Source organism: Pelobates fuscus, chromosome 1 (assembly GCF_036172605.1).
Source record: "Pelobates fuscus isolate aPelFus1 chromosome 1, aPelFus1.pri, whole genome shotgun sequence".
In the NCBI taxonomy this organism is placed as follows: domain Eukaryota; kingdom Metazoa; phylum Chordata; class Amphibia; order Anura; family Pelobatidae; genus Pelobates; species Pelobates fuscus.
In genome coordinates, this window is record NC_086317.1 from 293,068,172 (window position 1) to 293,080,838 (window position 12,667).

At 37.6% G+C, this 12,667-nt stretch overlaps 1 protein-coding gene across 1 annotated transcript in view; it reads left to right on the forward strand.

Moving 5' to 3' along the window:
* ABI3BP (ABI family member 3 binding protein) overlaps nucleotides 1-12,667 on the forward strand; it is a 416,270-nt gene that overhangs the window by 50,382 nt on the left and 353,221 nt on the right. Inside the window, exon 2 of the mRNA XM_063457646.1 lies at nucleotides 10,802-10,984. Coding sequence (XP_063313716.1) covers nucleotides 10,802-10,984 — 183 coding nt within the window. The remainder of the gene's footprint in view (nucleotides 1-10,801; nucleotides 10,985-12,667) is intronic.

A 12,667-nucleotide genomic window follows, 5' to 3' on the forward strand; every position in this document is an offset into this window, starting at 1 on the left:
GCTGTGGTGCTAGTGTTGGTGGTGGAGGCAGGTGGGTGAGTGGTAACTTGAGAGGTGCCCGAAGCTAAGCTGGAGGAGGATGGTGCGTCAAGGTTCCGAGCGGAAGCTGTAGAAGATTGGGTGTCCTGTGTTAGCCAGTCAACTATGTCCTCAGAACTTTTCAAGTTCAAGGTACTTGGCCTCTGAACACTGGGCATTATTCTAGGGCCAAAGGGAATCACAGCACCACGACCACGACGGCCCTTGCGGGGTGGCCTGCCTCTGCCTGTCATTTTTTTTTCGATTAGTGGTACTATGCGTGCAAGCTACTGTGACAACAGATATGAGTGGCACTGGTGTGACACTGTGCCCTGGCAGGCCCTGAAACGCACACTAGTGAAGGAAACTGACTGCTATTATATTACAGTCCAAAAAGTCGTTTTTTTGTTAAATGCAAGCTATTGTGACACCAGATATGAGTGGTGGCACTGGGCAAGTGGACACAGTATACGCTGTGAGCCTGACACACACGCTGGCAGACAACTAACTGCTATTCAATCTATTACAGTCAAAATTGTATTTTTTTCAAAAAAAATTACTCTACTGTTACACCAGATATGAGTTGCACTGGTGTGACACTGTGCCCTGGCAGGCCCTGAAACGCACACTCGTGAAGGAAACTGACTGCTATTATATTACAGTCCAAAAAGTTTAGTTTTTTTTAAATGCAAGCTATTGGGACACCAGATATGAGTGAATGGTGGCACTGGGCAGGCCCTGAAACGCACACTAGTGAAGGAAACTGACTGCTATTATATTACAGTCCAAAAAGTCGTTTTTTTGTTAAATGCAAGCTATTGTGACACCAGATATGAGTGGTGGCACTGGGCAAGTGGACACAGTATACGCTGTGAGCCTGACACACACGCTGGCAGACAACTAACTGCTATTCAATCTATTACAGTCAAAATTGTATTTTTTTCAAAGAAAATTACTCTACTGTTACACCAGATATGAGTTGCACTGGTGTGACACTGTGCCCTGGCAGGCCCTGAAACGCACACGTGTGAAGGAAACTGACTGCTATTATATTACAGTCCAAAAGGTTTTTTTTTTTTTTTAAATGCAAGCTATTGTGACACCAGTGAGTGAGTGGTGGCACTGGGCAGGCCCTGAAACGCACACTAGTGAAGGAAACTGACTGCTATTATATTACAGTCAAGAAAGTTTTGTTTTGTTTTTAAATGCAAGCTATTGTGACACCAGTGAATGAGTGGTAGCACTGGGCAAGTGGGCACAGTATATGCTGTGAGCCTGACACACAGGCTGGCAGGCAGGCAACTGCAATTACATTACACAAAAAAAAAAAAGCAGACTAATGTTCTAGCCCTAAAAAGGGCTTTTTGGGGTGCTGTCCTTACAGCAGAGATCAGATGAGTCCTTCAGGACTGTAGTGGACACTGAATACACTAGCCCAGCTATCAATTTCCCTATCAAATCAGCAGCAGCTACACTGTCCCTACTCTCACTAAGAATGCAGCTTCACAATGAATGTAAAATGGATGCTGTCCAGGAGGTGGGAGGGTCTGGGAGGGAGGGTCTGCTGCTGATTGGCTGGAATGTGTCTGCTGACTGTGAGGTACAGGCAGGGTCAAAGTTAACTCAATGATGACGAAAAGGGGCGGACCAAACAGGGCATGTGTTCGCCATCCGTGGCGAACGCGAACAAGCGATGTTCGCCAGGAACTATTCGCTGGCGAACAGTTCGGGACATCACTACTCTCAAACAATTTAACTTGTTGTTTTTAGCATTAACGAGAATGTGCTAGTACATCATGGTGATACATTCCTGTAGCACTTTCTCTTTAAGGAAACATGTTTGTTGATTGATTTATGGCACAAATGAAGTATTGCTATGACGTGGTACTAGTTTCTGAATAAAAAATATATATATTTGTACCTCCCTTCAAAGATGATTTTAGAGACACCAATTACCCTGCCAATAAAATTGCTTTTCTCTCTTAGAGCAAATCAAAATTAATATAACTGTTGAATACCCAAAGGCTGACCATAAATACATCTTTCTCCAAACAAATCCAAATGTCAACACCTGGGTTTGCTTGTGGCTGGTTTAATTTAGGTCTTAAGATAATTGACACAGCTGTACAAACGTACTGTTAGATGGAACACCATAGCCACAGACATTCATATTAATGACTGTGTGTTTTTTATATGCTTAAAACCATTGTGAGAATAATAAAATGACCCATGTACTGTAAGGAGCACCACAAGCACCATAACTATAGTGGTTATGGTGCCAGATATGCCTACTTCCCCCCAGAGTAAGTTGAAAACAAATTTGCAAACAGTACAAGGCTTACCCTAATGGCCAAGAGTGCAGAGTGCAGAGATTGGATTTTTCAGAAGGTTTCAGGTGAGATGTCAAATGTTCACAAATGGATTGACTATGTACCCTGGGGGGGTACCAGGAAACTCCTAAGCACCATGACCACAACAGCAGGCTCCAAAAGTTTTCTATGCAAGATATGATACTCAGTTAACCCGTTAACGCCGTTACGGCGTTCCATGCCGTCCCCATTATAATGGGCTTTAAAGCCGTTGCGGCGGCATGGAACGCCGTAACGGCTTTGAGCCCCAGGAGGTAAGTTATACTTACCTCCGCCGCGATCCTCTTCTGGAGGGCTGCCTGACAGCCCAGGCAGCCCTCCCACGGCAAATGAGGCCCCCGGGGGCCATGTGATCACATGGCCCCCTATAGCTGGCTATGGATCTGCCAGCAGGGGGACTGTCTAAAATATCAGACAGTCCCCCTGCTGGTAAGAAAGTATAAAAAAAAACATGTTAAAAAATAAATGTAAAATATTTTTATATATATATAATATGTATATATATTATATATATATAATATATATACATATTATATATATGTAACGTCATAAAAAAGTGTATTTTAATACTCATATAAGTATATATATTAACATTAAAATACATTTAGAATGACGTTACATATATATAATATGTATATATATTATATATATAATAGATCTACATATATATATATTATATATATATATATACACGTATAATTAAAATAATAAATAAATAAATAAAATAATAAAATAAATAAATAAAATATTGAAACAAAATTTAATATAAATTATATATTCATATGTAATTTCATTCTAACTGTATTTTGTTATTAATATATATATATATTGGTAACAAAATACACTTAGAATGACATTCTATATATATATATCTATCTATATATAAAATACAAATAACCGCAAATTAATATATATAGATAAATACATATAATTACATAAAAGATTACTTTAGTATACACGTAGAATTTAAATACATATATATGTATATATATTAAAATTCTACATGTATATTTAAGTAATCTTTTAACATAATTATGTGATTTGATTAATTAAAATTTGATTGACATGCCTGACAACACAGGGAGAAAGTGCAGAGAATTTAATTCGCAAGCACTATATTTGACCCTGTAACTCTCCACGACACCATAAAACCTGTACATAGGGGGTACTGTTTTACTCGGGAGACTTCGCTGAACTCAAATATTAGTGTTTCAAACTGGTAAATTGTATTACAACGATGATATTTTAAGTAAAAGTGATGTTTTTTGCATTTTTTACAAACGAACGGCACTTTTATGGACTATATTATTGTTGTAATATGTTTTAATGTTTTAAAACACTAATATTTGTGTTTAGTGAAGTCTCCTGAGAATAACAGTACCCCCCATGTACAGTTTTTATGGTGTTTTGGAAAGTTAGAGAGTCACATATAAGGCTTGCATTTCATTTTTTTCACATTGAAATTTGCCAGATTGGTTATGTTGCCTTTTAGAGCGTATGGTAGCCCACGAATGAGAATTACCCCCATGATGGCATACCATTTGCAAAAGTACACAACCCGAGGTATTGCAAGTGGGGTATGTCCAGTCTTTCTTAGTAGCCACTTAGTCACAAACACTGGCCAAATATTCTTTTTTTTGCTTTTTTCACACAAAAACAAATATGAACGCTAACTTTGGCCAGTGTTTGTGACTAAGTGGCTACTAAAAAAGACTAAACATACCCCACTTTCAATACCTTGGCTTGTCTACTTTTTCAAATGGTATGCCATTATGGGGGTAATTCTCATTCCTGGGCTACCACACTGTCTCAAAGGTAACATTACTAATCTGGCAAATTTCAATTTGAAAATGGAACGTTCTATATTTGACCCTGTAACTTTCCAAAACACCATAAAACCTGTTAATGGGGGGTACTGCTGTACTCGTGAGACATCGCTGATTACAAATATGTGCATTTTGTTGCAGTAAAACCTAACAGTATTATGACATTTACAGCTAAAATGTGAGGCGGAACTAAACATTTAAAAAAAAAAAAAAAAAAAAATTCTCACAGTTTTTTTTATTTTATTCATAATACATTATGTTCCATATATGAATAGTTAATGGTAAATTAAAGCCCTGTTTCTCCGGAACAAAATGATATATAATAAGTGTGGGTGCATATAATATGAAAGAGGGGAACTACGGGTGAACAGACATTTAGCGCAAATTCTAGTTTTTGTTTACGTTTTGTTTTGATCAGAACGTGCACTATTGACTCCGTCCTGAAGGGGTTAAGATGTGTGTCAATGCACTGATTACAACTTTTAATAATTTACTTACCAGAACACAGTGAAAATTAGGGCCAGACTGGGATGACTGATAGGCATCTGGATGCTGAGTCTATTCACACAGACAGTGTTATTTACTTAGAATTTTAAGTGGATTCAAAGTAAATTTCAAATTTAAGGCCAAATCAGTAAACGTGAAAGAATAGCTTGATGGATAATCTTTACACTTTTACTATTTTAGGCCCTTGAAGGCCAATATTCTGGGGATATGTAATTTCTGTGGTGAGTTTTCACCTAGCCATAGAGTTGCCTGAATCTTTCAGAATATTAATATTTTTTTTTTCTAGGTGAGGCTGAGCATGTCCCTGGGACCTTATTGAGTAGCATTTTCTGAGATATGTATTGTATACAGTGGTGTAACTAGAGCTTTTGCCGCCCAGGGCTATCCCTGATTTTGTTGTCCCAATTGCTCGACCCATATACAAAATATTTTCCATCACAAAATATTTTTTTTAATTGAATAAGTGCCAATACAATTGTCAGTTTCACCAATAAAGTGGCAATGTAGAATTATTGGTAAACTGACAATTATATTAGCACTTATTGAAGAGGGGATTTGTGAGTGCAGGGAGTAAGGATATCTGTGAGTGCAGGGAGAGGAGGAGTCCCTGCAGGGGAGGGAGTGGGACTGTGCAGTGAGAGAGGGGGCCTGTGAGGGTGCAGGGAGAGAGGGATTGTGCAGGGAGGCGGGGACTGTGCAGGGAAGGAGAGGGTCTGTGAAGGGAGATGGGACTGTGCAGGGAGGTAGCTGGTCTGTGAGGGGAGGGGGGACTGTGCAGGAAGGGAGGGGGGCTGCGCAGGGAAGAGCATGCCTCTTGACTCTGCCAGGCAGTTCTTTATCTTTCGTTGGCCAGCACTCTGCAGGACAGGACGGCACAGGAAGTGAACTCACTTCCAATCCTCCAGCAGCCTCTTCCCTCAGTCACTGCACTGCACGGAGGAGACCTAACAAGCAAACAATGATTGCTGCCAGGTCTCACTCAGAAGGTGGGAATTATTATTTTTCTAGCTGAACCTTGCCAGTGCTTACCACCCCCACCCCCCTCCGCTTCCCCATTGCTAATCACCACTTTGATTTAAAAAGTGTCATCTCATGGTATACACTGGGGAACCAGACCTTCAACAACATGACAACAGAGCTTCAACAACAGTCCCTTATAGTTAATACAAGCCTGTAATGAGACTGTACAATTTCTGGTATTATTAGAATTGTATATGTCTAATTCAATGTCATGTCAGTCTCACTCAAACAATGGTTGACATTCAAAATGCACTGTTAAACATCAGCGTTCTAAATACATACTGTTAAACTACCTTAAGTCCTCACAGATCACAAAATCCAGGATATTTTATAGAGGAAGTATCTCTTTAAAACACTGGCCCTGTAAAAAAAAAAAAAAACAATAACGTAAAACACTACTCAGTGTATTCTACTATGTTCAAAAACAGCTGCAGCTTTAAAAATGGTTGTGTAAAGGTGCATGACCTTTCCAAACAGTGTGTATTGACTCTTCCTTTAAAAATAAAAGAATGCGTTGACTTTCACTACACTGTTGTTTGAAATGGATAAGCATGTATTTTGTTTCAATGATGGGCGTGTCCTCTTTGGCACCAAAATACATTATTTTCTGTCATGAGTGTGCTTTCCCCCAGCTGAGAAAACATTGTTGGGGATAGTGCTGGCATATAATGCATTATTATATAATTTCCAGACAATTAATGAACCTTAGTAGGTTTAGACTCACAACAAGGCAAACTGACATTAATGTTGTATTTGTAACACAAGCTAAATGGATCCTAACTGTTTCATTATTTGCTTATATCAGTCAAATAAAATAAACATAAATGCTAAAAAAAAAGGGTTTCTGACAGATTACTTTAAGTAGACTATGATGTGTTATTGTAGTAAAATGATTTGTCTTGCAACTAATAGCAGCGTAATTATAAAACTTGCGAGAATAAACCAAAAGATCTTTGTTTTAGCTATGTTTACTCCCTCTTCCCTTTTTTCATGCTGTCGTTTAAGAAAACCTGATAAATCCAACAGAGCTGCCTCTGTCACTCACTGTACCTGAATTAAAAAGGAAGATGCTTAATAAAATACCTGCACGCTGAGGAATGTGATGTCATTCATGACCTCCTAGACCAGGGGTAGGCAACCTTTTAGCAGCACTGTCCCAATATAGGATTGTGATGTCCCATAGCGTGTCGGTCCTATTTTTTAATTGAGGTGTGTATGCTGCCGTATTCTGCTTGTGTTATTTATACTGTAATTGCTTTGTATCGTTGTATTTGTGCGTATATGAGCTATTATATTGTATATGTTCATGAGTAGATTGTGGTATCATGTATGATACATATGAATGTGGGCTGTGTATGGGGGCTGCTTGTGGAATTGTGTGTGTGGATGGATATGTCACATTGTGTGTTTAGTATTGTGTGTATGTGTGCGGGCTATTTGGGGTATTGCATGTGAGAGGCTGCATGTGGGGTTGTGTGCATGTATGTGGATTGTTAGTGGTGTTGTGTGTATGTTTGTGCGGATTGTGTGTATGTTTGTGTGTGGGCTGTCTGTATTATTTGTATGAGGGGAGGGTCTTTCTGCATTTCTATGTATATCTAGCAGTGTGGGTGGCTTCCCTGGGTTCCAGTGGAGACCAGGCTGGCCAGGTACAGGTCATGGACAGGAGCTGCAACAGCAACTGCGAGCTGCTCTACTACTGTGTGGATTCCCATTCACAATTGCTGGAATGAAGTGCTCTGAGATCACTACCTCTACGTGCTGCAATGCATAAATTGACGATTGTCCTTCACCACCTCTTCGTATTAGCAGATATCTGAAGTTTTACTGGGACTCCTGATAGGCCAGAGCCTGTTTGGCTCTAGCAGCCTTGAGTGCCGTGCAAAGGTACCTCGAGTGACGTGCATGGCACTAGTGCTATAGGTTGCCTACCCCTGTCCTGGACCTATGACCTTCCCTTCCCTACAGTATAGTGAAAAAGTCTATCTTGGCTTCTAGGGGCAATACAACATTTTTTGTAACACAAATAGTTTGATTTTAAACAAGAACAATTTAGCTTCAATATATGAATGTAGGTAACACAACCACCCATATGTTTTCAGTTGTTGTTTTTTTTTTTTTTTTTTTTTTGAGTGGGAGTGTTCATGTACTGAAAATGTATTGTATAATACAGTAAAACAAACCTTTAGTTGTGCATCTATATATTAACCCCTTCAATACCAAAACCAAGTATAAATGTTATTTTTCTCGTGCTTTTTGCAGTATGCATTTTAGTCCATAAAACCTCACTCACCCTAATGTATAATCTAGTTATGATCACCAGTGTGTAGAAGAATGCATTTCTCCACCAGAATCCACTAGTTAACTCACTAGTTAAGTGATATAATGTGTATAAAGTTGCTGAAAATGTAAACTCACCCTGAGAAAAACAATATATAAAACTAAATAAAAAGATGTGATCTATACCAACAAGACAAAACCACTGAACACTGAGAAAACATAGAGAAGAAAGGATAGAAGGAAAGAAATGTGCAAGGGAAGAGAGTAAAATAGAATTAAAAAACAAAGTGGCAAACTATAACAAACGCTTTAGTAACTGAGTAAATATTCTAGGTAAGAGATAACAAAAAGATCTAGATTTTTTACATGCCATTGTAACGTTTTGTATATTCTGATCTGAATAGCTTGTGGAGCTTAGACATTCCTTCCACGTCAGCCACATATTATTTTGAGCAGGTTGACTTCTCTTCCATGTTGTAGATGGTGTGAACTTTTCTGACTTGCAGACTTTTCTGACTGTAGTGCTTATAATGCCAGGAGTACCCTGGCCCCATTTTCCGTTGATGCAGCAAAACATTTAACAGTGCTTTGCATTCATACTTGGGTCCAATCTCTGCAGAAACCAGTTACACTTCACCAGCTGAGTGACCTCTGTGGCCGGTATATGCATCTGGCTGCTCCAGAGCTGTAGAAGTCAGATGCTGATCCCACCTGCCATTAATTTGCTGAGAGTGTTAGCTGATTACTCTCAGCCACTTCTGACATTCTGTGCATAGAAATATGCACAGAATGGACATTAGCCAGCTGAGAACTCTGGTTCCCGGCTGACCAATGACACCACAGTTACACTGCCAGGGGTAACGTTACACCTTGAGCAGCAAAAATATTACACCTATCTTTGAAAGAGTCCTAGGCCTTGATCTTGGTGAAACAAACATACAAATAATATTGGTGTGGGACAACAGAAGAGATTTGCATCACACAATGGCAAGTAAGTATCACTCTCAGGGAATGAGCAGATTAACCATTAGTTGAAATAGTCTCATGATCCCTAAAATAACTTAGGGTTTGGGGGTTGCAGATATGCACATAATTGCCTGATAGAAGTCTGGGGCAGAACAATGAAGGAAAATCAATTTTACAACCTGAAAATAAGCAAAATGTTTTAATCTGTTCTGGTCTGTTTAGTATACTACTGTTAAAAAAAATATTGTATATTGACTAGGAATTTGGCTGGAATAATGTGTAAGTGGATTGTTACACTGTGCCAGTTTGCACTATTCTGTAATGGTACGGAAGCACACATTATATATCACCAGAGACTCACAAGTTAGAAAATCTAAACAACGATTGATTATATAGTGAATTAGTTGCCATGTCACTGGGTATCTGATCACACACACACAGGATAGAGTAACAAGTACTTTATGGAGATTAACCAAATATGTGTTATATAATATGAATGAGCCCTTGTTTAAATACAATTTCCTGTCTTTCTCAATGCAAATACTGCATATTCATTTTTAGTAAGCGCTATGGCTAAGTTACAACAATGAGAGAATGGCATTAATGTGTGAGTCAATCCTTAACGCACACTGGTCCTTGAATTCCTTTTCCAGACAGATTATCTTCCTTTCTACAGAAGATAATAAAGTATGAAATTAAAGTTTGTGGTTTAGAGATGCTGATTTTTGTTTTGTTTTGCTTTAATTGTCGAGGACAATCAATCAACTCCTCGGGCAGCTGCACACCACTTCATTCTCTTTTAGACAAGAGGCGGAAAGGGTCCAAGAATGATCCGAGAGGGATTAAGATATTTTAGATGCTTTAAATGTGGTGTTTCTAAAATAAAGATTCCCAACACTGTCTTCTTACAGTTGGTATCATTCCAAATTATACTCACATACCACAGCACTGCCCAAAAAGCTGCTTCACTAGCGTTTCATGATTTAAAACATACTGCAAGATATAGTACAATCATATTGCACGGTTAGTTACACAGCCCACAATCCTATTTTTATATGTGTTTATTTTATTTCCAGTTCCCTCCCCAGTATTTGTTTGCTTTATATCTCCCCTTACCCTCAAAAATACATTAAATATCCTTTTGCCTAACAGCCTCTTATTTAATGACACAGTGACTGTAACATGTATATTAAAAACGATATAGCCTCTTATTTAATGACACAGTGACAAGTAACATGTATATTAAAAACGATATGCTCTGCTGTCTTAATAGTTTTGTCCTTAAAGTCCTTCTGCAAACATCAAATGTCCTAAATATTTTGCCTTATTAGTCCTGTATTGTACTGAATGAATGGAAATTCATTGGAACAGCATCTTTAAACACTAGACTATTTTTATTGCAAATAAATGAACACAAACAAAATGTATTAATGTAAGAAATAGCCATTATTGTAATAAATATGTAATTTTAGGTATTTAGACTTACCGAATATAATAAACATCCAAAAAAACTGTCCAATTTATTTTTACAATCTCCTAGTACATTTGAGAATATTTTGTATTTACCTTGCATATAACCCAATGAACTGTTTAGGGTCTTATTTTACCATTTGCTAATTTAATGAATTAAGGGATTTCCATCCTGTAAAATCCCCTTGGATCCAGCCACTCAATGTAACATAAACTCATGATTTGTATCTAACATACTAAATGGGCAGGCCAGAAGGCCGTCTTTCCACTAGTAAAATGTTTGAGAATACTGAGTGTAATCAAATGTATATAAAATGTATAAATGTTACTTTTTTTTTCTCACAGAAAAAAAGAAACTAAATATGAAAGTCCACATCAATGCTACTGGTGACACACTTGTAATGAAGTTTCTTCGTCCAAATCAAAACACCAGGCTTGAAGGATTTATTTTGGGATATGGGAATAACTTCTTCTCAAACCAGTACATACAGTGGCCAGAAAATGGAAAGTCATACATTACAGAAGTTGGTGAGTACTTATCTTATTATATAGAACTTGGTAGAAAGCACGTGTATTCCTGTTGTTACAGCTAGTGTAATGAGTCCAGTAGAAGTGATGGTCTATAGTAATTTTACGATGTGCCATGCTGCTTATTTTCTTTATTTTCACGTTAGAGATAACTTGTTGGGGAGGGTTGTAACTCAACAGCAGGTTTCAGTTATGATAGTGTCCAAGAAGGGCTTAATGTGCGTATTTAACAAAGGAAAGTCACAAGGCTAGAGTAGAAGATACCGTAGGAATATAAAGGGGTGAGAGGCACAAGAAGAACAGGAGAACATCACAGGTGGTGCGAAACGTAAAAATGGGAACAATTTGGTATAAGTTAAGTGACAACAGTAACCACAAGAACAAGTACACATTTTAAAAGTGCAGCGGGGTATTTGTATTGGAAGATACTTTTGCCTATGTATCTGTACTGTTATACTCATACTAAATGCTTACATCTGTTGTGTATTTGCTTGAACAATTGTAATTAATTTGCTTGTTGACAACCATTGTGGCAAAAATAAATAAAAAAAATATAGAAAAAGTGCAGCGGTGTAAGGCACAAAAAGGCACATAGTGGAACTCAAGAGGCCTTCAACCTGGGTTCTCTCTTTTCTTGCTGAAAAACCTAAAGTACTACCAATGCAAATTATGCTATCCACTTGAAGGCAGTACGTATTAAACTGATGATAACTTCTAGGTATATAAGTTACCATAGATTAAACTTGTCATGCAGTGTGTTATTGAAGCTATTTATTTATACATGAAATTAGACTAATTTTTGATGTGACTAGCTTTTTCATTTAAAACTCTTTCTGGTTGGAGATGATGACGGTGACCTCTGTTAATTAAACATTTAATTGGTAATCTCTTTTTTATATTTTGCCTTTATATTTTATGTTATTCTGAATATTAGAGTATTATATGGAAAATTAGCTTCATACAAGATACCTGACTCTGTAAATTCATGAATTATTTATGATTGTAATCTACCGTTGCTGCATCTCCATACTCATGGTGAAACAAAAAGGTAGAATGTCCGGAATGAGATCTGTAGAAAATGCAGAATGGAGAAAGTTAAAAGCAGGAGGATTCTTGCTCCCAAGTTGCATACCATTTTGATTTTGCTGACAGTGTTCTTTAATGAAAGTGAAAATGATAAAAGTACGACATTACACCAGACCAGATTTTGATCTTTCAGCAGCCTAGTATATAGTGCTCAAATCTCTCCATATATAGATAGATAGCTCGGAGCTCCTTAAGTATAGCTCTAAGATGCAGCCACAGATTCCGGAATTCTATTATGGTAGTCTAAATGAAATTCTGATCTGAAATAATGAGCGAATTTCGTCCAATCCAAAAAGTCAAATGAACAACAATCGGTTCAGACGTGCAACAATTCTTTTTTGTCCAAATGCATTTGGACGAACTGTAAATTAATTGTAATCATAAGTCTAGTTCTTAATTCAGAGACCATTCAAGTTGAGATCCATGTTCTTACAACACAAGAAAAATATGTTGCTGTTGATCTGTGCTTCTTTTCTGATCAGTTTGATAATTTGTTCTTTATGGAGCTGTATCGCAATTAGCACATGAAGACGACCTTTTTTACCTGCCTTTCTAAGGCTAACTATTATAAGTTCCTAAATTAGCCTAACCTGGTAA